General features: G+C 43.1%; 1 protein-coding gene across 2 annotated transcripts in view; it reads left to right on the forward strand.

The window, feature by feature from the left end:
- Positions 1 to 23,122, forward strand: part of pcm (5'-3' exoribonuclease pacman) — a 107,354-nt gene that overhangs the window by 8,382 nt on the left and 75,850 nt on the right. For both annotated transcript variants that reach the window (XM_037423936.2, XM_037423943.2), the window contains exons 4-17: positions 214 to 311; positions 1,686 to 1,795; positions 2,390 to 2,500; positions 6,366 to 6,451; positions 7,296 to 7,383; positions 7,472 to 7,640; positions 8,612 to 8,679; positions 8,774 to 8,921; positions 10,128 to 10,266; positions 10,355 to 10,444; positions 12,228 to 12,384; positions 13,055 to 13,174; positions 19,100 to 19,269; positions 21,534 to 21,660. In XM_037423936.2, the coding sequence (XP_037279833.2) occupies positions 214 to 311; positions 1,686 to 1,795; positions 2,390 to 2,500; positions 6,366 to 6,451; positions 7,296 to 7,383; positions 7,472 to 7,640; positions 8,612 to 8,679; positions 8,774 to 8,921; positions 10,128 to 10,266; positions 10,355 to 10,444; positions 12,228 to 12,384; positions 13,055 to 13,174; positions 19,100 to 19,269; positions 21,534 to 21,660 (1,681 nt within the window). The remainder of the gene's footprint in view (positions 1 to 213; positions 312 to 1,685; positions 1,796 to 2,389; positions 2,501 to 6,365; positions 6,452 to 7,295; positions 7,384 to 7,471; positions 7,641 to 8,611; positions 8,680 to 8,773; positions 8,922 to 10,127; positions 10,267 to 10,354; positions 10,445 to 12,227; positions 12,385 to 13,054; positions 13,175 to 19,099; positions 19,270 to 21,533; positions 21,661 to 23,122) is intronic.

A 23,122-nucleotide genomic window follows, 5' to 3' on the forward strand; every position in this document is an offset into this window, starting at 1 on the left:
AATGTTGTCCATGATGTGTCCTTGCATCGAAAGACATGTAGTATACTAAAAGTAAGCTTTTTGTTTTTTTAAATGTATCTTTCTCATGTCCCTCGTATCCACAGTGGGAGATTGTGTTCACCGAATGTGGACTAATTGGAAAGTTCACCGGGTAGAAGATCTGTATCTGGCCCTTGTGTAAATACTGTGCCATATATTTTTTCTTGTTGTTAGGTCTGCAAAAGAAGCCCAGGCACAAGAGAAAGAGGCACGCGAAAGGGGAGAGGTCCTGCCCACTGAGGAGCGGTTCGACTCCAACTGCATCTCGCCTGGTGAGATTTTACCTCATAGTTATCTTTTTCTTTTATTGCGACAGCAATTACATGGACACTCTCGGCTAGATTTTGCCGTCGACGTCATTCGCAGTATATGTATACATATCTACATATATGAAAACGCAAGAAAGAAAAATAATACAGAAAAAGACTCCAGCGCACGAAATCGAACGTGGGACCTCTTGTTTGTGTGTGTGAGGCGTAAGCCACCGAGCCACGAAGGAGCACCTACTTCAAGGTTGAAACGGCAAGCTATTTATATCTATCACTTACCGCTGGCGAAGCTCATCTCGGGGTTAACTATCGTGTTTTCAACATTACCAGCTAAATTGCGCAATGAGCGCGCGGTGTCAGATAGTCACGGCACGGTGGAGCATGCTCTCATCTCCCACACGTATTTTGCCCCACGGAGAGGGGGTTGGGGGTGGACGCTCACGCGTCCCCGCGCTTATCTCGCAGTTGGGAGAATCGTACGCCTTGGGCTTTCACTGCAATGATTCTGTTGTTGTTATTGGGCGCACAAAGGTCACTGCACTCGCTGCACATTCTTCGTTTGCGAAAGGGGCACGCTTTTCAGACGCAGCAAAGTAACAAGTAAGATGTTTATTCGCGTTCATCTGTACCTGTGAGTACTTTTGGTGCGTCATTTGTGCATCAGAAGGGCGGGGCACGTTTCGATCTGCTTGCCATTCTTCGCGTGACCTTCCAATTTGTTGCTATTGCGTTCATTGCTTTGCCTTTGCGGCAAAGCTGTGACTTTTTAATTTTGGGTTCCCTTGCCCTCCCTTCTCTCTCCAATATCTTTTTCGGGGTAGGACTTTAAGTTATGCACTCAACGATTGCATTGCGGCTCCGCCATGTCGCTAATAAGCATTTTTCAGGTGAAACACCCGACTGCACATCCACCATTCTAGAGCCCTCCCTCTCTCTCACTTTCATTTGCAGAAACGGCATGAAAACAGTAATATTACCAACTTTTTAAAGGTTTTCTGCAATCAATATAGCGTTGAGTTTTAGAGAAATATGTTTTACGAGTCCTAGGATTCGCAAAAGGCTGAATTCTAAAATGCTGAAAGGAGCATCAAAGTCTCGATCTGTACTGTACTTCGGTTTTGCAGCCTGCTAGCTAATTCACTTAATTAGAAGAATGATGTCCTTAATAAAAGAACTGAAATTTCTGTTTCATTCGTGGAACTTGCACCCTGCAAGCTTTGCAGTTAACTTTGCTTATAAGCGTGTGTGTTATATTTGCACATCAGCGATACACTTTTGAAGGCATTAATTATAGAGTACTCCGACATGCTAGCTAGCTTTTCTGGTGGACAATTCACATCTTATATGTGAGGAATGACAGCATGCATTCGGGTGCAGGCACCGAATTCATGGCACGGTTGCAGGATCAGCTACAGCAGTTTGTGGCCGTGAAGGTCTCCAGTGACCCATTGTGGCGTGGCGTCAAGGTTTACCTATCGGGCCACCAGGTTTGTTGCTGAAACTTTATTTTAATTTTATTTTTTCTGACTGGCTACCCTAGTGGTCAAAGTTGGCATGTGCATCACTTGTTGTTTATCAAGGAGTCATTTAGCATTTCTTCTTAACGTGCACCCCTAGCTTTAACTCTTCAAAAAAAAAAAAAAAAAAGAAAGAAAGATACCATATAGTCTGTACCCCCACTTTTTAAGCACATTTTTCAGTTTTTATTGGTGCGAGTGATACGCAAGAAAATATGGTATTACCTGTAGACCTAAGGTGCGTCAGATGCCCTATGCCTTTTTGTGATGGTGTGTATAAGAGTCACTTTCATGAAGGCTTGTTTGAGAGTCTTTAGTATAGGTGAATTATAGTCGCACAGGATTTCAACAATATTTAAGGACAGCCATAACTTTGGTCGATCGTACAATATTAATTGTGTGCACTGCCCTGGTGATGGTTTGTGACGTTCCAGCCTTAAAAATATTATTATTTTTTATAGTGCTGATGAATGCTACTCTCTGCTACAAGCATGCATCGATATAATTTTATTGTTGAGCTCTTTTGTTCATGGGACGATTCCTTTTCCGTGCTGTTTTAAATAGACACCAGGTGAAGGGGAACACAAGGTGATGGATTTTATCCGGACAGAACGATCCCAGCCAGGTTACGACCCAGACACTAGACATTGTTTGTATGGGCTTGATGCCGACTTGGTGAGAATTTTTTTTAACAATCGTACTTTGCTTGTTCTATTATTGTCACACACTGTAGACTTTCTGAACTTTGAGCATGTGTTTGTGCCATTGCTATTTCATTGTCACTACCTTTATGGTCTACATATCTGTTCACTTTGGACTCATTACTGTTGAAATGAGACACCTAAAGGTTTGTTTTAATAGCTGAAGCAATGCCAGAGTTTCTGACAAAATTTTAAAGGATTTTCGTATGTCCAACCTAAGATCGAGAACAAAAGGTGTGTCTGTAGGTAAAAGTCAAGTATCTGGAACGTTTGACAAATGTTTGACTTTGCAAAAGTAAGGAAGTATTATTGCAAGAAGCACCTGATTCCACTATGACGCCAAAGCCACCTGTCAGCTATGTTCTGCAAATGGTCATCTGTTCTTTATTTTTATTCACCCATGCTGTTTTGGTGGGTAGTCTTATGGTAGCAAAGTCAGGATTTCGTGTGCTATATGTCTGTAAGGTGTGGCAGCAAACTCTGCAGTTTTGTCGCAAGGTAATGATGGGACGCAAAACACACAGGGTACTGACAAACATCTACACCATTTACTAATTCCATTTTTAATGGGGGAGGCTACCATGGAAGGGTAACATTTTTGTTTGTTGATATATCCTAATGGAATTTTCAGGCTAGGCTAATAATAAAGCCATTTGAATAACCATAAAATTTCATCCATTTAGGTTCACTGGTTCTAAAGTTACAGCCATTTATCAGGATAGTCCATATAGGTTTCTTAGTCAGGCTCTGGTGAATTTAATAAATGTGCTACCACCGTGAAATTCACTGTGATGATTCCTGCATGGGTGTTTTACACTAGAACAGAGACTTTTTTTTTTTAATTTCCTTGCTGAAAATTTTTAGCAGGGCACTGAATTTGGTGTTTGCCATTGAACATTTATTAATAAAATTTTAGTTATCACACAGACGCAATAAATTTTAAAAATGGGTTAGTCAGTGTGTGGGCTATTTATTATGGTACATAACAAAACAAATCTGATAGAAATCAGTTGAGCGGTTGCAGATATATCACCAGACTAAACAGCCTCACTGGCCAAAAAAGTCATTCTGAGAAAACGGACGTTGAAAGTATTGAACACATATTTTGGTCTAAAATGACCCTGCAAAGTAGCTAGAAATGTGCTTTAGGACTTCTTTTCTTTTTCCTCTTTTCCTGCTTGTCTTGCACTGTTCTTGAGCCTTTTTCACTAAAAAAGGGTCTCCGCTGCCCGTTGTTTGCAGGCATAGCGCCGTCAGTTGCCGACATAGCACCGAGCTTTGGTTGCAGAGCAACACGTTCGCTATCCTCTGCGGCTAACTCCGCGCACATTCAAAAACGTGTTGGCAAAGGCACAGTGAATGACACGGTCACACTGTTCAGGGCCATAATCACTGCAGTTAGTGAGTGCAACGCACCAGGCGCACTTGAGCATGAAACACCAACGCCAGCCTCACTTGTGACGACGAAGCGTTGCGTCGATTCGCAATAAGTATCAATGCAGTCGTCGTCTTGAAGAGACAAAGGAGAAGCTGCTCAGCATCGATGCGACTGTCGCCCTCGCGTTGTCGCCTGAAGCGCGAGACAGACCTGCGATTTTCCGTGCGATGCGGCGTCGCATGGTGCGGCGTGTCGCATGCGACGTTTCGGGACACGCGGGGGCAAAGGAGCTATCAGCGGCAGGCTCCGCCCCCATGCGGCGCTTCGGCATGCAGGGTCGAACGACTTGGTATCCTCGTAATGAGGCTCAAAACAAACAACATTGCACAGCCACGCTTCGTTCTATAAAAGTAATTAATCAATTGCATTTGTTAACGACAAGCACGTCGTAACCACGGCAACAGCTGATTATTCATGACTCCGACAGGTAGGCCTAGCATCGCGGGTGCCGGGCGTCGCCTACGCCGTTCACACGCGAGCTCGTCATCGAGCACTTGTTTTTGACAACACTATCAAGCATTGCGCTCGTATGTAATGCGTTAGCATACATTATTACTTTATCGATGCCATCGATGTGAAGAGCAAAGGTGGAATCGAAGCGAGCCAGTGCAGAGACGCCGGTAGCTGTGTTTACCTGCTGGTAAACAGCAGGTGAAATTTACCTGCTGGTAAATGGCCCATGCATCGCTGCTCACGATCTTCGATCTCGCTAGCGGTTTCAAAACGGGCATTGTCGTGCAGAAAAGGAACACTTCAAGCATCACTTTATTCAATCTAAAATAATATCACGTCACCGGGAAAATGTACTCGATGTTTGTCACGCCGCCGCAGTCAGCGATGTCAGCAAATCCACGCTCGCACCGCTTCGTCAACTCGCTTCGAGCCTTGAACCACGGTTGATGGGAGCGGCGACAGGGATATGGCGCCACTAGCATCGTGACGCCACCCGTATGCTCGCACTGTGATTGGCTGCTGCCATGCGGCGGTGCGATGCGCAATACCGCCGCCCCAACGTCCTGGGTACGCAAGCCGCTTGGGTACCCAGCACTAAAACTCCCCAATATCTGGCCGGTTTGATGCTCGCCGCACCGGCTATGCGGCGGTGCTGACGCGATGATACGTCACCACTCCGGCAGTCGAATCGTTGCACCGCCCGCCGAATCGCAGAAAAAATCGCACGTCTGTTTCGCGCTTCAATGAGCCTCACCATGCGTACGAACTTCATCAGATGCTTTCTTGAACAGAACACGTGTCGAGTCCCAAACTTTGCCCTGCCCATTGATAGACAACAATCAGCATCCCATGAACACGGCGAGAGATCGTCTTGTAAAGACGGTGAAAAATTAAAGAGCATGCATGAGAACCAAGCGGAATGATAGAAAACGGGAAAACAACGCATGCCAAGAGAACATAACGACCGGAGTAGACGGCGAGGGGGGGGAACAGATGCGTCATCGCGCGCAGCTGCCAATAGAAGCTGTGTGATCGCCCATTCCCTCGAGACACGCGCGCTTCCTGCAATCGTGGCTTTGCATCCGAGCCGCGGGAGACTTCAAAACTTCGAGAGCCCCCAAATCATGGGCAATTCCTGCGCGGCCACGCCGCTGCTGCTGCTGTGGGTGGCAAAAAAAACAAAAATAAACAGCAAGAATTCACGAGCAAAACAAGACAAAGATGGTGGCGCTAGGCCGTGTGGTTGGGAAATTGCAAACGCGCGAAGTTGGGGTGTTTTCGGCGCTCGCTGGCCACTTGCCGGCTGCCACGGCATGTTACATAATTTATTTGATGTACTCTCGCGATGAATTAAACATTGATATTTACAGAACAGATAGTTTATAAGACATACTACCAGAATATGTGGTTTTCAAAAATCGACTTTTTTGCGATTTTCTCCGTTTTCAAAGGGCGCATACCCCCTTATGCCCATGTAAACCAAGAACTCAAGAATACTATGACGTTGAAAGTAAATATCACTTACTGTGAATGATATTGATACATAACAGCCACCTCGAAATGGCTGCATGAAAGAAAAGGTAGATGATGTCGTTTCTAGTTTTTGCTGAACTGGCGCCATTTGCGCTGTGCATTGTAAATAGGTTATTAAACGAGGTATACTTGTACATAGTAATGATATTACATGTGCCGTGGGACAGGGGCATTGGAAACATTTCTTCACATAATTTTGTTTGTTCTTTTTGTTAATATAGTGTTGCGATCACAGTTCAAATAAGGATTGCAGTTGAAGGTGGTATGTATATGTCATCTGTTGATTTCTGGAACACTTGAGTTTCACATTTTTGCCTTAACGATGTGTCTTCTTATTCACAGGGAGACAGTGCTCTTTTAGTTTTGCTATGTATTAATTCGGTCTGAAGCTTTCAAGTTGGTAATTTCTTTGCAGATTATGCTGGGCATGTGTTCTCACGAACCACACTTCGCACTGCTTCGGGAGGAGATAGTGTATGGCAAAGGGAAGCATTTGAAGAGGTTTGCATTTATTTCTAATATTTTGTGTTTGGTATAATGCATGTGCATTCAGAACTGCATGTATTGTCCATCCACTGAACTTGAGTGTATTTTGTTTGGCTGTTTGTGAATTCATGTGTCATGCCAACCATTGTGAATGAGTTAGTACTTTCGGCTGTGAAAATTTACAGTGCACTAGATTTACGAAGAAGAATAAAAAACATTGGGTCTCTTAAATTCTACGTGAAGTAACCTTAGTATTTTTTTTTTTCCTTGGTCTACGTTTTCCCAGTCAATTGATTCAAATCGTCATGCATTGCCGATGCAGAAAGCCATACATCTAGTGGAACTCGCATCTTATAAGCGCTGTCACGGGCATTGCGGGGATGTATAAACACAAGTAGTTGCTTTTTTTTTTCTTTTTTTAACAGAATTTTACAGCTTTTCTGGAGGCTTACTCTTACTTTAAAAAATTGTAATATTAAAACAGAAGGGCAAGCATCGCAATGTTTTGACAATATTTCCAGCTGCTGTATAGTCTCCCACTCCCGTTTTTTATTACATTTCTCAATCAGTTTTACATTATTACTAAAACCAAGGAGTTGCCCGGAATTTTGTTGCAAAAGAAGCTGTTGTCTTCCTCCTATTACTTGACAACCACTAACACTAGTTTCATCTCATTGTTTCGACTGTAGCTTGTCTTTCTGGGCACAAGTGTGCCCTCTAAAGGGTTATATTTACACTTATAGCTTTTTTTACATTATTAAAAGGTGACTGTGTCATTGATTGAGTGCCGCGCTGTACGCTACATCAATAAGCTCGCGTTGCTTATATTTATTTGCTCATTGTTGTGTTGCTTTTGCAGGCTCAATGTTCCTGAAGAGATCACGTTTCACCTTCTCCATCTGTCGTTGCTGCGAGAGTACTTGGAGCTGGAATTCCAAGAGTTAAAGGTGAGCTACCTGTCCTCTTCTGAAGGGCAGGCTGTAGATTGGATGCATCTGGATAGTGTCCCCGTCATTCTCTTCTTGTACTCCACAGAAGACGATCTCGTTCGAGTTCAAGATGGACAACATCATAGACGACTGGGTGCTGATGTGTTTCCTAGTGGGCAATGACTTTCTTCCACACTTGCCCAATCTCCACATTGCGCACAATGCGTTGCCGGTTCTCTACCAAGCCTACATCGATGTGATGCCATCTCTTGGAGGCAAGTTCCTGACGTCGTTTTCAAAGGAAGGGGCAGTGCATTGACGTGTGTGACTGTTATATGTACGACTGAACAGAGCTACAGTTACACTGTAGCTCTGTTCTGTTGCCACTTTCAGATGAATGTGACAGCACTGCAATGGCAACAGGTGGCGCTTTGCATTTTAAGTATCCCCTGTTCCTTTTCTTTTCACAGCCTAGCCCTTGTAGTTAGCGTGGTTTGTAGCTTGTCTGGTAAGGACGTTGCATTAAAGTCCTGCTTCATAGAGAAGTGCAAAAAAGTCTTGGCAAGTTTTTTTTTAATCTGCCTGTGAAACCTAAAACTGAAGTTGAGCTCTGTCATTGCTGTCCAAAGAGGCAAGTGATATCACATTCGCCTTTAAAGGATGTAGGGATGTGTATACTCAATTGCTGTTTGTTTTTGTTTTGCTAAGAACTGAGAAAAAAGTTGTTATTAGCGATAACCTGGTACAGTTATAGCAGTTTTCCCCTGCTTCACCTCTCCTCTCTCTTTGAGGGGGCAGGGCTTCATGTCGGGAGCAACTGGTCTATGTTTTGCGAGGTCGCATGTGTAATTTGGGCATTAAGTTGCAATTTAAATTGATTATTAGTTTGTCAGGCATGTAATACATTAAATGTGCCCCCAAGAAGGACTTTCTTATATGCCCAAGCATTTCAGTGTGCAAGGAACCTATTTAATGCCCAAATTAGTACAGAATTCGCAGTTTTTATTTTCTAGTGCTGCCTCTGGCGCTTTGTTAGTGATACGAAGCTTTGAAGGGGTCGTCCGCGACAAGTGAGATTGATTGAGAAAAGCCTCCTAGATCAGAGAGTGTCCAGAGACCCCACCAAATGCGTTTTGCGACTTCTGCACCAGGGGAAGCACACGTGTGCTGTGGCACTGCAAAAAAGAGCAGAGAACATAAGCCAGGTACTTTTTAGTTGTCTTGAACCTCTGTTTTTTGCCTGCAGGTTACATCAACGAATATGGAAAGTTAAATTTGGAACGGTTTGAAAAATTTCTTACCAGGCTTTCTCAGGTATGTTTGCTTATCTTCGTACTGAGGTTTTTTTTTTCTTTCTGAATATTGATCTCACATTTTTTATTGACTATTGTGTTTTCATTTTTTCCAGTTTGACTATGAAAAATTCTCAGACGTTCAGGCTGACCAAAAGTTCTTAGCTTCTAAACGAGCCTATGCCGAAGCACCAAACGGTATTGTGCAGCAGAACGGGTCGCCACCATCTGGCAAAGAGAAGACTAAGGATCCAGATGAAAAGCGTAAGGGCAAAACGGGGAGAGTGCAGTCTTTCCACTTCGATGTGTGTCCTCGGGCGAGGTTTCTTGTTAGGCATTGTATTTGCGGTTTATCATTGGGGTGCCTGAGAATGTGGGGAAAGACTTACTCTGACAGTAGACAGATAACACTGATGGCTAATGCTACCCCAGCTGTTCAGTTACTTGTGCCATTGTTGCTTCGTAGAAAGCCCAGCATCATTGAATGTGTTCAATCAATAACTGCAGTACGTAACGTGTAGCTTCCTCCCTTGAATACACCAAGCGGTTTTCAGCATTATTTTGTAAAATAGACTTGATAACGAGCTCTATCAAAGTGTTTCTGTGCCCTTTTTCTTGCGTACACGCTGTGTCATGAATTCATATCAGAAATATGCCGCCAAGTTCAAACGTAGGCATGGGCAGAGCTTTCTGGCATGCATTAATACAGTCAAACTTGCATATATTGCACCTACATATAATGAATTATTGTGCGTATCAAATAATTATGGAATCTCCTAAATATATTTTTTATATATGAAATATTATATGTTTATAGAATTACTTGTAAGGATCCTCTTCAGATTCAAAATGTCTGGGCTTGACTATATAGGTGAATAGCCTGAATTGCTTCTCTTAAGTCTCAAGTAAACAAAAGTAACATTAACATAGACTCAGAATTTTGAGATACTGCAGCTGAAGGTAAGGTCCTGGGTTCACTTTCCAGCTGCCGTTGTTGCATTTCTGTGGAGGCAGTATGTAGCAAACGCTTGCTTGTTTAGATTTAAATACACGTTAAGTAACCTAAGCTGGTGAAAATTAAACCAGACCCCTAAACTTGCTGCATCCCTCGTAATCCAGTGGGGAAATCGAGGGCATCAAATCTGATGATTCAAGTCTGAAGTTTCGAGCATAGGGCCACAACAATGTACTGGGAGAAGTAAATTAATTTACGAGAAACACGTGGGACGTGGTTGGAAAACATGCAAACTTTTTTTTTTTTTTCTGCACACAAGCAAAGCGTGATATGGTCATATAATTGTACATCACTGGTTAGTTCTTCAGATAAGGTTTTCAAAAGATATCAAGGTTTCTATTATATTACGAGGGCCTAAAAGCCTATTGTTCCTGAATAAGCATTGTGTGATTACGCAGTGCCCTCTCCTGCCTGCTGAATGTCAGTGTCTCAAAGTGCTCTACGTTCTCTGTCAGGCCTGTTGGAAAAGTTTAGTCACCTGGACATTCCCGACTTCGATAGTGACGAAGACCAGGAAGGTCTTCTTGAGATGGAGTTTCGTCAGCACAAGCGGGATTACTACGTCAACAAATTGGAATACTCAGACGTCAACAAGTGAGCTCTCTGTTCTTACTTCAAGGCTCTGTGTGGCAGCCCCTCTGTACTTGTCGGCATCACAAGGGGTTGTTTTGTATTCTTTCAGGCAAGTTATGCAAGAACAAGCGCACGGCTACGTCCGAGCCATTCAGTGGAACCTCCACTACTACTACAATGGCGTGCAGTCGTGGAACTGGTAAGGAGTTTTTTGCATGGAAGGTTATGGGAAACTGTTTGGCATGTGAACTGCAATCTTACTTGGATTTTAAAAAAAATTACTGTCATCATCACAGTTCATGTCCAGTGCAAGGCAAAGGCTTCTTTCTGAAACCATTACAGCCAACTTTCATTAATTCAAACTCAAAGGGACCTCTGAATTTTGTTTGAATTACCAGGAAGTTTGAATTATCAGACGTTTTCAGGTGTATAACTGTGGGTGAGGTGACAGCACATATTGCGATTAGGCATTGATTTATCACATTTAAAAATTTTTAAGTGTTTTAAAACCCTAACTGCACACAATAAACAGCAAGCAGAGGTGTAAGGTCCACAAGTTTATTGGCCATTTACTGCTGATCAGACCTTTTAGAGAAATCACGAGTAGCCAACTGCTTCTTTGCTATATGCACCTTCAGCACTAAGCTCTCCATACCAGTTGAAAAGCATCATGGTTTACCATGCGTGTGCTTCGTTTCAAACATTTCTTTACTAGCAAAACCTTTTACCTCAAAGGTCTGAGGTTATTTGTCATTTTTAGACTATTAAGATTATATATGCACCCAAATTTTCAAACAGTAGTTGGAAAGCAGCAGATATTTTCTGGCGTGAACCACAAAAAGTATGAAATAACCGAGTTTGGTGTTTGAAATAAGAGGCTTTTAAATACATTGCAAGAATAGAGGGACAACCAAAAAATTGAATTTTGTTTGAATTAACTGGAAGTATGAATTATCATAGTTTGAATTATCGTGAGCCTGCTGAAATTGGAAATTGCTCCCTTTCGTTTGCTCGTGCCTGTGCATTTCTGTTAAGCTAAGTTGATTGTAGTCAGTCAGTCTTGCATAAACTTCAGTGACATGTGCTCAATTTCGTCATGCTTTCGTACTGGCTTGCAGTCTTCAAAATCTTGCAGGCAGTCAAACGAATCAATATCAAACAAATCAACGGAGATTAATTTTTCCTTTTCTTTCGAAACAAAGTTTCTGAAATAAGGGCTTCGTTATATGGGTCGTGCTGTGCAAGCTGCTGATTACGTGTAGCAAAATTTATAATTTATACCGAGGTGGTATTAAAGAGGAAAGTTGGTCAACTGCGCTTGAGATGGTTAGGGGATGTTCGGGTCATTGGGAAAACGTCTAGGCCTACTGTTAAAACATGGACTAAGTGGGTTTCACTGTCATTCGTATAGCCGTGGTGTTAAATGGAATGATCAACAACTGACCAGTACTCAACCCTTTTGTGACCATTGAGGACTATGTATAGTGGTCACGAGTCATCCCCAAAAATTGGACTCTTGTGGAACCAGTCATCAGAGACTGACTGTACGGCAATTCCGATAAACTACATGGTAGCAGGCGTTGGGAGAGTGTTTGGTTCTGCTCAGGCTCTCAACGGCTGTCTGCTCTGACGGCCGCGAGGCTGCGCGCCAGTTACCGTGCATGGAGTGTGTATCCACTGTAGTTCTGTTTATCATTGCTGCGAGATGGCCCCACTTGACCATGTTTTTTCACAATTGAGCTTGTTCTGTCTTCCCCTCCTGTGTCTCTTCTTTCAATGTATTGCCACCGCTGATACCGTGCATGTTGAATCTTCATATGTCATTTAAATTTAATTATTTGTGCCATTTTATTTAGAAGAAGGTGTAAAAAGTGAGTGACAAAAAAGATGTTTTGGTCATTCTGGTAGTTTTTTTTTTCTATTTTGCTTTTTCAGTCACAAAAGGATTAGTGACAATGCTGGCCACCATGCTATTTCTGCAGGTTCTACCCGCACCACTACTCCCCATACATTTCGGATATCAAGGATTTCCAGAACTTGGACATGACGTTTGAGCTGAGCAAGCCGTTTCTGCCATTCCAGCAGCTCATGGCCATCCTTCCTTCAGCCAGCAAAAAGCTGGTGCCCGTCGCCTATCAGGTGAGTGGCCATAGAAAGCAAATATTCCAACGAGCGCCTGTGATTAGTTCAGATGTAAATGTTTTCAAATGTACTGTTTTTCAATGATTGTAAGTCAAATAGAATTTAGGTCGACACCTAAAATTGCACAGCAAAAAAGAAAGAAAGTACAAGCACATTTCATGAAAACATTTTACAATGTCTGCAAAGGTAATTATATCAAAGGCGGCTGTACGGCAGCACTTGAAAGCTGAGCAGGAAAGCTAGCTTCGCGAGAAGATGCGGGGATTATTTTCAAAAAGATTACAACTGAAAGTAGTTTTTGATTCTAAGTTGACTCCCCCCCCCCCCCCCCCCCAACCGGATTTCAAATGTATACAAAATGGGTTGACCTACAATCTTGTAAATACGTTATTACAACACGTGAGAGCTTGTGGTCCCAGAAAATGGCCATCTCTGTATTTTTGATCTCAGATCCTCTGATAAAACGCAGGCTTTCTTTTGGCACTATGTTGAATCGACCATGTTATATCACTGCCTTGATGTGTAGATGTACCTGTTTTTGCCATCAAGCGTGTATGTCTATGTGCAAACTGTTATTTCATTTTTTTGTGTTTTTTCATATTACTGTGCGTAAAACATGACTTACTGAAAGTGCTTTAATGTTGCTTTTGCATCCCCTTGTTCAAAGGATCTCATGGAGAACGAGGCATCTCCCATCTTGGACTACTACCCCAAGGACTTCAACACAGACTTGAATGGGAAGCAGCATGATTGGGAAGCTGTTGTGCTCATACCTTTCATAGAAGAGGTATGGCTCCTTACTTTTGCAGTGGTATGGGTATGTCACAGGTCCCGTTAATTAGGGAGGCGATCGCCAAGCTAATTCCAAGGGCCGAAGTATCGGCCCCCCGAACCGCACCACGAAAGCGTGGACAATTTAGAAGTGGTCCTATTTGGCGCGCCAGCGGATGCCGGCTGTGGCCCAAAGAACAAGTCAGAGCCGAGAGTTAATAAACAAAACAAGATTATATTCTCAGTTATGGCAGATCAAAACGATACACAAGTATGCACACTCGACTATATTTCAATACAATATGTCACCAATCAAACAATGTACTACACAGTACAATCAGCCACACTCGAAACAACGGACACAGACAACAATACGCACTACAATGCAGTCGCATGCATCGAACAACCAAGACACTTAAAGACTAAAGAGTTAGAAAGCTTATTCAGTCCAAAGTTCTTGGAACAAAAGTCTGGATGATACTCTTCCGAGAATCACTCACTCAAAGTCCAGCGTTGTTGTCGCTCCGCTGCCCCCGAAGTTTCTCTTCCAGGAAACCTCGCGTCTTCAATTGGCCGCTCTCCAGGCTCGAAACTTCTTCGCCGGAAACACTTCGGCTTCACACACGCAGCTGTTGCCACGCGTCTTCGCTCGATAGCGGTAGACACACACTCTTGCCTGTAGCTCGAGTCTTCACCCCTCAGGTGGAAATCCTCTTCTTCTCCTCCTTTATCACGGAAGACAAAAGGCTTCGCCCACAAGGTGAAACACCCTACGCACTCTGGCGCATACTTTCTTTTTCTCCTGCTTTGTCACTAAGGACAAAACCTTCACCGACAGACGCGGCGGAGTAACCCCACACACTGGCACTAACTTCCTTCTTCTCCTGATCTCCCATCTCTGCTGCTCGGTTAAGGGGGCGGACTGGTCTTAGACATTTTTTTTTTTATTTCTTCAGTGATCTTGATAAAACTGCATAGGGTTATACAGTTTTTTCTGCTGATTTCAAATATGTAATTAGTTTTCCTGTCACTCACTTTGTTGCCGAGATAACTTAAGTTCATTCCCTATTGTTTAAGGCCACCATAGAAAAAAAAGTGCTTAATTAAAAGTGATATTTAGGATATGCCAACATAGACTAATGACTATAGAGTGAAAGTATGGAAGAGGTTTTTGTTTTTAGACCTTTATTGGTTATTTTGCAGCAAAATGAACTATACATTTTCAAAAGCAGTTGGAATTGTGTTACAATTTTGATTAGTAATTAATTAAACAGGCATGTGCTCTAAATTTTGCTCCCATACTTGCATTCTACACACATACAGGTTTCCACTGCAAATAGAAATATTGCTGTACCTGCCCTAGCTGCAGAGATATCGAGGCCTCAAAATTGAATAGTTACAAATTTACTTTTTTGAGAAAAATGGAAAAAACTGAAAACACACAGTTTCTTCAAAAAGCAACGATCATGGTGCGCATGTTTAGCAATCCTCACGAAGGCGCTCATAAATTTGTAGTAGAGCTTTAGACAGAGGGGCTGGCAAATTATAAAGAAGCCTCAAAGTCGGTTCCCCATTTTTTTTTGCAGGTTCTGCATGTTAACAGCACCAAGAATCTGGACAGTTAAAATGACATTACAAAAAAATTACTACTTCTTGGTGCATGAAAATTTGCAGAGAGATAGAAAAATACTTGCAAAAACCAAATATGTCAATTTTAAAAAATGAATATTTTTGTCACTTTTTGGTCCCAAAGAGCAGTTTGCCCCCTTAAATACCTTCCGCGCGAGATTCCAGAAAATTCTCATAATTTCGTCGGCCCGATGCGCAGCGAAGGCGGGGGGAAAGCGCAAGACGGTTCGACGGCCGTCCGCGACAGATGACGCCACCCGGCATCACCACGCCCCTTTCCATCGAGAAATTTCCCGGGCTTGCTTGGCCGCGATGTGAAGAGGTTCGTCAGGGAACCTACGCTTCCGAGAGGGGAGAGGGAAGCGCGCCCAGGGGAGTCTTTGGATGCTTGTTTTCTTTTTTTTATCGTTGACCTCGAGGCATCTTTCTGGCACTTCGTCGCGAGAATTTGGCGGCGCGCCCTTTTTGAGCGCTCGTTTTGTGACAGGGTAGTTTTGCCAGTTTTTTTTAACGAGTCAAGCTCGTAAAGCTTGAGGTAAAATGCAGGGTGTCCACTAAAAACCCTCTCCGCCGTTGCTTATCAGCCACCGACGGAGATAGGCCACTGTTTTCCGGCAGCGCGAGCCAAGTATGGGCGACAAAAGTCCCGCGTCTCTACCGAGTGTGCCACAGCCAGCTTTGCACGTTAGTTCTAGTGCTGGATTTTAGACATTCTTGCGTGGTCTGTGACAGGCTGTGGTTTGATCCTACTTTGTCTACACCAACTTTACTCTGTCATCAGCCAAGAAGGCCATGTTAAGCTCTTACGATCAACCGGCTTCGATGTTTCTTAAGCTTTACACGGCCAGGGTAAACATCTCCGTTTTTTTTTTATGTGCTACCGTACTTGCTCGATTCTACCTCGCCCTCGATTGTAACGCGCACCCGATTTCCACGACGAAAAAAAAATTAAGACATCGATTGCGATGCGCACCCATTTTTCTCGCCGGCACGCACGATCACACCACTCGAAAAAACGACTCCTTTCGGGAGCGTCTTCCATTTAACTATGAGGTCCGGGGGGGAAGCTTGTGCCCATCTGACGTGTAACAAAGCATTGCCTTCACTGTAGTTTTACCCTGGACCGACGTCAGCACGCGAACTTTCGCCTCCTTTCTCTCGACGGTCGCGGTGCCAGGCATATCGAAGTAAAAAGGCGCCTGATCGGCATTCCCGATTTGCCCAAGCAGGTAGCCGTTGTTGTGCCGCAAGTTTAGGACGAAGCTGTGAAAACTGTGCAGCTTTTCATGGTACTCCTCCGCAGAACTTTTCGCATATGCCCGTTCACTTTCGGAGGGAAAAGCCTTTCCTCTTCATAAAGTTAGTTAGCCAGCACCTGCTCGCTTTAAACTGGCTCCGCATTAGACCTTTTTCTAAGGCTAACTTCACAGCCCGCACTTGGAGCAGTTCTGTCGTCACGGGCCGCTGTGCCGCTCGCTGCTCAAGCACGTACTCGCCGAGCAGCTCTTCAATTTGCGGAAACCGACCCTGCTGTAGTCCACTGAAGCCTTTGCGTGAAGCTTTGCTGTCGACAATCTTCTGCTTTTGTTTCCGCCATTCCCGTACGCACGTTTCAAATACTCCGAACGTCCGCGATGCGGCCCGATTTACGTCCGTTTCTGCACACACAATGACTTCCCTTTTAAAATCGGCATCGTGGTGCACTCGAGTTTTTGGAGTCGACCCTTCCATGCCGTTGATGCTAATGCACTACAAGATCAATCAATCGATCAATCATTTTATTTCCTTTAGCTAAGGGGGAGGACAGGACTAAAAGCTCAAGAGCTTGACGAGGTCCTTACCCTGTTCACAAGTTGACAAAGCTCCAACAAAAAATGATGAACTCCTCAGCACACGTACGAAGTGCCGCACATGGGAAACACATAGGCAGAAATGGCCAACGCGCGTAGGGGGCGATCATTTTGAAAATGCCGATGGCAATAGAATGACCGTATTCATTTTTTTTTTTTCGTACTTGATTCTAACGCGCATGCGATTTATGAACTCCCTTAACCGGAAAAAAGGTGCGCGTTAGATTCGAGTAATTACGATATGTTTGCATAGTGAGGTTGTGTAAATGGGAATTGTTTAATATTAGCTCTAATTCTCATAAAGAGCACTCTTATTACACAGAGGCTTATTTTGACATCGGTATCATTTCCTTTCATTGCGCTCCAAGTGAGTTGTTGCCGTTCAAAATGTCGTACTCCTTGCCACCTAGAGGTTGGCCTTTCCACAAAGCTTAGTTGTCCGATGGCTGAGCTCACCTTATGAGTTAAAGGGCGAGTAAACAGGCTCCGACTTTTTTAACATGAAAGTATTGTATGCCGTGGCCCACCACGGCTCCGCTGACGTACTTGCGTCACAGAAGGTACGTTGGAAAACATATACTAAGGAATTGCAAAGAAAAATACAGAGGGCAAGCGTTCGTCATGCGGAATCGATCCAGCAACCTCTCAATTCTCAGCGCGCGGCACTTACCACTGTGCCACGGACCATGTGTTGTTGAAGATAGTAACGGAAAGTCATTTATATATATATATATATATATATATATATATATATATACACCGTTTGGTGGTCGTCAGAGCTCTGAAAATATTGCTCGTTTTTTTCATCAGCAGCGAGATGGCGTGATGGGCTCACGTTGGGCACGCTCGAAAGGTCATTGTCTCCACGAAGTGCCCCCTCCACGGAGCGTGGTTTCTCCTGCGCGCACACTTACGATCGGACTCGTAGTTTGAGAAAGGACGAAGGTCACTTCGCACGCTGCCACGGCCGCGTTTATGAAAAGAGCATGCTGGACACACGACGCAGGAAGAATTGTGACAGTTGTTTGCACTTGTCTTGTCTATACTTGTGTGTTTGTTTCGTGAGTTTTTCTTTCTGTTTGAACAGAGCGCTTTGTGTCGAGCTGTGACAGTTGTTAGTCCGCGCCTATCCTGTGCATGCAAGTTTCGAGCCGCTTCCGGTTCTTATTCTGTCTTTGCGATTTCTTGCTGTTGTTAACACCCCTCAAACAAGCTCGCCAATTGTACAGTAGACCTCAGTGATCACATTTTCCAAAGATTACAGCACTGCGTGCTGCGCAGACCCTCCATTTCAAAAAACAATTTCTGCAGTTATTTCCTTCACCTGATCAAGCCCCCTGGTACGCACAGGGACGCAAGTTCGCTCATGAGCAACCTTACGTGCCACTGAGCTCGTCAGTTGGTCCTTCCCCCTTGAAACAGTGCCTTGGCGCTGCGGTGGTGCAGTTTTGGTCGCACATTTTGCATTTTCATTGTCCTGTGCTGCCCTCTTGTCGTTTTGTAGAGCCCGAGACCACCAGGAGAAGCAATATTGCCAGGATGAAAGCCTCCGAGATAAAAAGACGTCTCGCTACTTTATCACTAGGGGAAGGGTGCTCCTCAAACTGCTCTTCCTCCCCACACCGCTATGACATGTGCTCATGTTAGGGAGGCCCTGCTCGGTCGTTTGCTGCACGGCGGTCACGTATCGCTGACATCATGTCACGTTGCTGAAGTAGGTGGATTCATGACGACGTGTTACGCCTTCTGCCTCCCTAGGGTAAAAAATGCTGGCAAGGCCGCGCGACAGTTTGAAACCAGCTCAAATGGATGTTTCGACAGTGGTAATTTCCTTATTATAGCTTGTACTCGCAAAATTCTTGCGGCAGCATGTTCACACAGCAAAAGGGCACATATTCGTGACATTTTTTTTTTACCTTCGGGTTGTTTACTAGCCCTTTTACTTTTGCCAGTAAATGAAGCTATCTCAAAATAGGTTGAAAGTAGCCCACATATTATTTGTATTAGAAACAAATGCGAAGAACTGTGTCATGGCTAGCAACACGATTAAGGGGTAGATTGATGAATCTAATACCGGTGTTAATTATGTAATATTGGATATTTAACATTACTGAATATTCTACCTCCCCCATTTCTTTTTTTTACTCACAAGCCCATACACTGACTTATTTCAGTTTTTTGGCCTATTTTTGCTTCACACCAGGGCTTCACTTTTTGAATCGCCAGTCTTGGTTTGCCTGTACTGCTGTGTTTTTGTGTGCATGGCTGTTGTGTGTGCATAAGTGAGTGTGTGTGTACTTGCATTTACTTAATTATTTAATTACCTACATGAAGCATGAGCAGTGCTTTGAAGGCATCATTGTAGGGGGCACACATAGGGTCCCTGCGTGTAGTCGGCCAGGTAAAATAAACACAACCCCAATAGAGCCACTAGAAAAGCTACATCGCTCATGTTTCGTCAGGATCGGCTGCTTCCCGCGATGGAGGAGCGCTTCGAGAAGCTGACCGAGGAAGAAAAGTCTCGAAATGGCCACTCGGGACACTTGCTGTTTGTCTACTCCGAGGAACCTCAGCCCCCACGCCCATGCAAGGGTGAACGGCTTGTGCCTAGCTTGGAGGTCAATCATGCCAAGTGAGTGGGCTTCATGGCATTGAGACCACCTTCATTGACGCTGTATTCCTTGTGTTCCTATACCTCGATGTGCAGTCGACTTCCGTCAGTTCGAGTGTGAAGGGACCGAATAAATCGGCTAAATTATCTAAAGAATTGTATCATTTAAGACGCAGAAAAAAAAAGAGAAGACACCACTGATTCCTGTGGCAGTATTTAGTGTGTTTGCAGCATAACATTGGTTATTCTCGGTTTAATAAGTTCAAAGTTGGAAAATATCAGAGGTCACATTGTGGTGCATGAGCTACGTAGATATCAAATGTGCACCCAATGTTGGCTAGTTAAAAAACCGTTGCACATCTCAAATTCTGGAAATAATAAAAGCATAAAACAAGTAAACATAGCCTTCATTTGATGAAAATTTATTTGCTTTATATTCCTCATCATCACTCTTCAAGCATCAGTTTATCGCCACGACGAACATAATTCCCCTCTGTACATTAGATTGTGCAGTGGACAGCCTGCATTTGCTTTACTGTTTTACTATATATTGCCAATAAATTAACTTTGATTATAAGTCAACCCCCCCAATTTGCAACCCCTTCTAGGCAATAAACAAAGTTGATTTTGAAGACAGCCTCATGCTGTTGTTATAGCACTCCAGTAAACACCAGTAAGTCTTTCAGAAGAGGGAGTGATGCCGAGAAACATTTATTTGACCGTGAAACATCGCTTACGACTCGTCGTCTCTCGAGAGAAAGATGCGACAGTCACGGTTATTGCCCATCCTGTGAGCCGCTGCTGCTGCTTGCCGTCGGCCCTAGAAAACATGTGGTTTATAGTTCCCAGGGAAGCTTTGCCAGCCCATGTGGCGCTGCCGGCTTTTTTGTGGAACGCCCATGGAGCTTCACGGGAAATCTAACAGCCAGCGCTGTTAGGGCACATTTTCCACTAAAGCAAGAAATGAGTCACGTCTTTCGCGAATGATAAATGTCAAATTTTTTGTGAGCGAGAGACACGTGTGGAGTTTTTTGTGATAGATAAGCGTATGTCGCATTGTTAGCGAACGATAAACGCATGTGTTGTTTCATCACAAGCTCCGAAAGCGGCTCACACGCATCGGGAGATAGCAGTTCCTGCGACTCCGTTGCCTCTGTGGCTGATGTTATCGATTAGTTGAATAGCGGTGAATCAGGACAATGACCGTTCGTCGGATCCCCCAGAAACGTCGACTTTATGACTATAAGTCGACTTCACGATTTCGCATATAGGTCAACTCCAATTATAAACCGACCCCCGAACTTTGGAAGGCTATTTTATGAAAAAAAATGTCGACATGTATTCGGCAATAGACAGTGCTTTTCATCAAAAATCACAAAAGAACGTGCAGCCCTTGCTGGACTAAAAAATTTGCTAATCCGTCTTAGAACATGGAACACAACATGTTCTATTCTAGAGCAGCATGAATACGTGGCATCGCTTTTTTCCGCTAGTTGAACAAGTAATATTTCTCACTTAAACACTTTTCTGTGCCCCTTTACACCTCCTTGCACAGAGTAGCAAGCCAAATATTTATTATTTGTTTAATCTCCCCACCTTCTGCATATCATTTAAAATGAAAAGGTTGTTAATTGGATTTTATGGGTCCGGAATAAATGTCTGAATTAACCGTTGTTAATCTCCCCACCTTTTGCTTACAATTTACCATAAAAAGCTCGTTAATTTAGATTTCAATGGTCCGGAAGAAATGTCTGAATTAACCGAATTCTGAATCCTTGAAAGTATCAAAAAAACAATGTACAAATGTCTATCACATCTATACACTTTTATTTTCTTCATAAATACGTAAATGTTGCACTCATTTTGAAGAAAAGCCAAAATTTTTACCATACTGAAATTTATTTCACAATGCGACCGCAGCTTGAAACCCCTGGTCTCAATTAGCACTACACGTGCTCAGCACCCCTTCTTTATTATGTTTGTCGCCGCCACCATTCGCACATTACGATGCCCTTTTTTTTTTTGCCACGATATGTATGGTTTCATCATAATTTAACCAGGAAAAAGAAAGTTGGTTCCAAAAGGCATGTCCCCCCTTAAAACGCCTTTGTGTAGTCCGTAGGTAATAATTTTTTTTTAGCTCGGTTGTTGTTTCATCCCTCAAGCAGATCCTTCTTTTCCCTTTCGTTTAACCCATTACTGTTCATCAACAGTTGTTTGAACTTTTGTCGGGGTTGTGCCACTTTTTTAGAAGTTTATATAATCAATCATCTCTCGTGTTGTAGAGTCACCGAGCTGGACATGAATGTCTTCAGACTTCCGGTGTCCAAAATCAAGAAAGGTCTCATGGAGGGAATCAGGCTGGATGTCTACTTTCCGGGGTTCCCAACTCTAAAGCATCTCGACTACACGGTAAGTCTGTGGGATGTCTTGTCATACGATATCCTTTATTCTTTATTTTTTATTTTTTCTTTATTTTTACCAGACCAAACTGGAAGGTCGCCAAGGCTAAAAGCCGTGAGAAACGGCTTGACAAAGGCCCTGGTGACCTGAATATACACATGGCAGTAGTGCGGAAATGATTACAAGTACATAACATGCAAGTACAATAAAAAAAATATGAACAATACACAATTCAAAAATGATTTTTAACTGATTATTTTACAATACCTGTTATAAAATGTGTAAAAAAGGGTTTTCAATAAGCAAAATACACCATGCACAGACAAATCGTATACATTGACACTTATCAACCTAAAAAGAAACATATATACATTTATGTGAAAACACATACATTCATATCGCTAATACAACGCAAGATAACGAGATATAACATGATACAATTTATTTACACTGGACTGGACTAGGAATGTTCCTATGGAGCCAGAGAGCAGAAATGTGAGTGTAGTTGTTTTTTGTTGCAGGAGATTGTACTTTCGTGCGTGTTAAGTGTTGTGGGAACGTTGTAGGCCAAGGCTTGGTGTCTATATGTAGTGCGGAAACGCGGTACGAACCAAATATCTGTATTTCTTGTAGGAAACGTAATGACACGACGCTGTAGGCATGACAGTAATCTAATGAAGTTGGAGAAATCCTTATTCGAGAAATAAAGTGTGTGCAATAAGCGAAATGTGTAAAGGTTGTCAGCTCGTATTATATTAAATTCTTGGAAAGCTCCACGCGTCGTTCCGAACGGTTCAATATTTCCAATCTGGCGGACTATTTTTTTTTGCAAAGTAATGACTTTATTAAAAATGACGCAAAATGACGTAGCGTTGGCATGATCAGAGCCAACAATTCTTTGAAATATACGCTATTTTTTGTCACACTCTAGTTGCCGTCATGTTGGGTTGTTAAGGCGGTGTTATCTTGTTTTTTTACATGGGGACCTGAAATAATAATAAAGCCATTAATGTCGTATGCACCTACCCAAGCGTTTTCATGTGTATGCATCTATCATGAGGTCTTGTTTAGTTAAAGGTACAAAATGCAAAGGTTAGCAGCCCAATATGGCGATGCTCGAACCCATCCGTAAAACAGTCTACAAAGCACTGTTTGGAGCAAGATCTTGTGTAAAACAGTGCCGCAACATAAGTATTGTGTTATTCCTCAGTCACAAGAACCTTCGAAATGAAGTGCCTGTCTGGAAAAATGGCTTGCAACTGAGAGCTCAAACTGTGACAACTTTCTTTTTTTTTTTTAATGTGCATGTTCACACATTAGAATAATAAATTTTAGGTTACCTTAGCAATTTAGGGTTTTAGCTTCATTGTCTCAGCCTAAGACAACATGCCGCGCTTCGAAGAACTTATTATTTTCTTACACAATCACTTCTTTCAAGCTGTCATGAACTGTTTCAATTCTGGAAGAGCCA

Source organism: Rhipicephalus microplus, chromosome 3 (genome assembly GCF_043290135.1).
Source record: "Rhipicephalus microplus isolate Deutch F79 chromosome 3, USDA_Rmic, whole genome shotgun sequence".
Taxonomy (NCBI): Eukaryota; Metazoa; Arthropoda; class Arachnida; order Ixodida; family Ixodidae; genus Rhipicephalus; species Rhipicephalus microplus.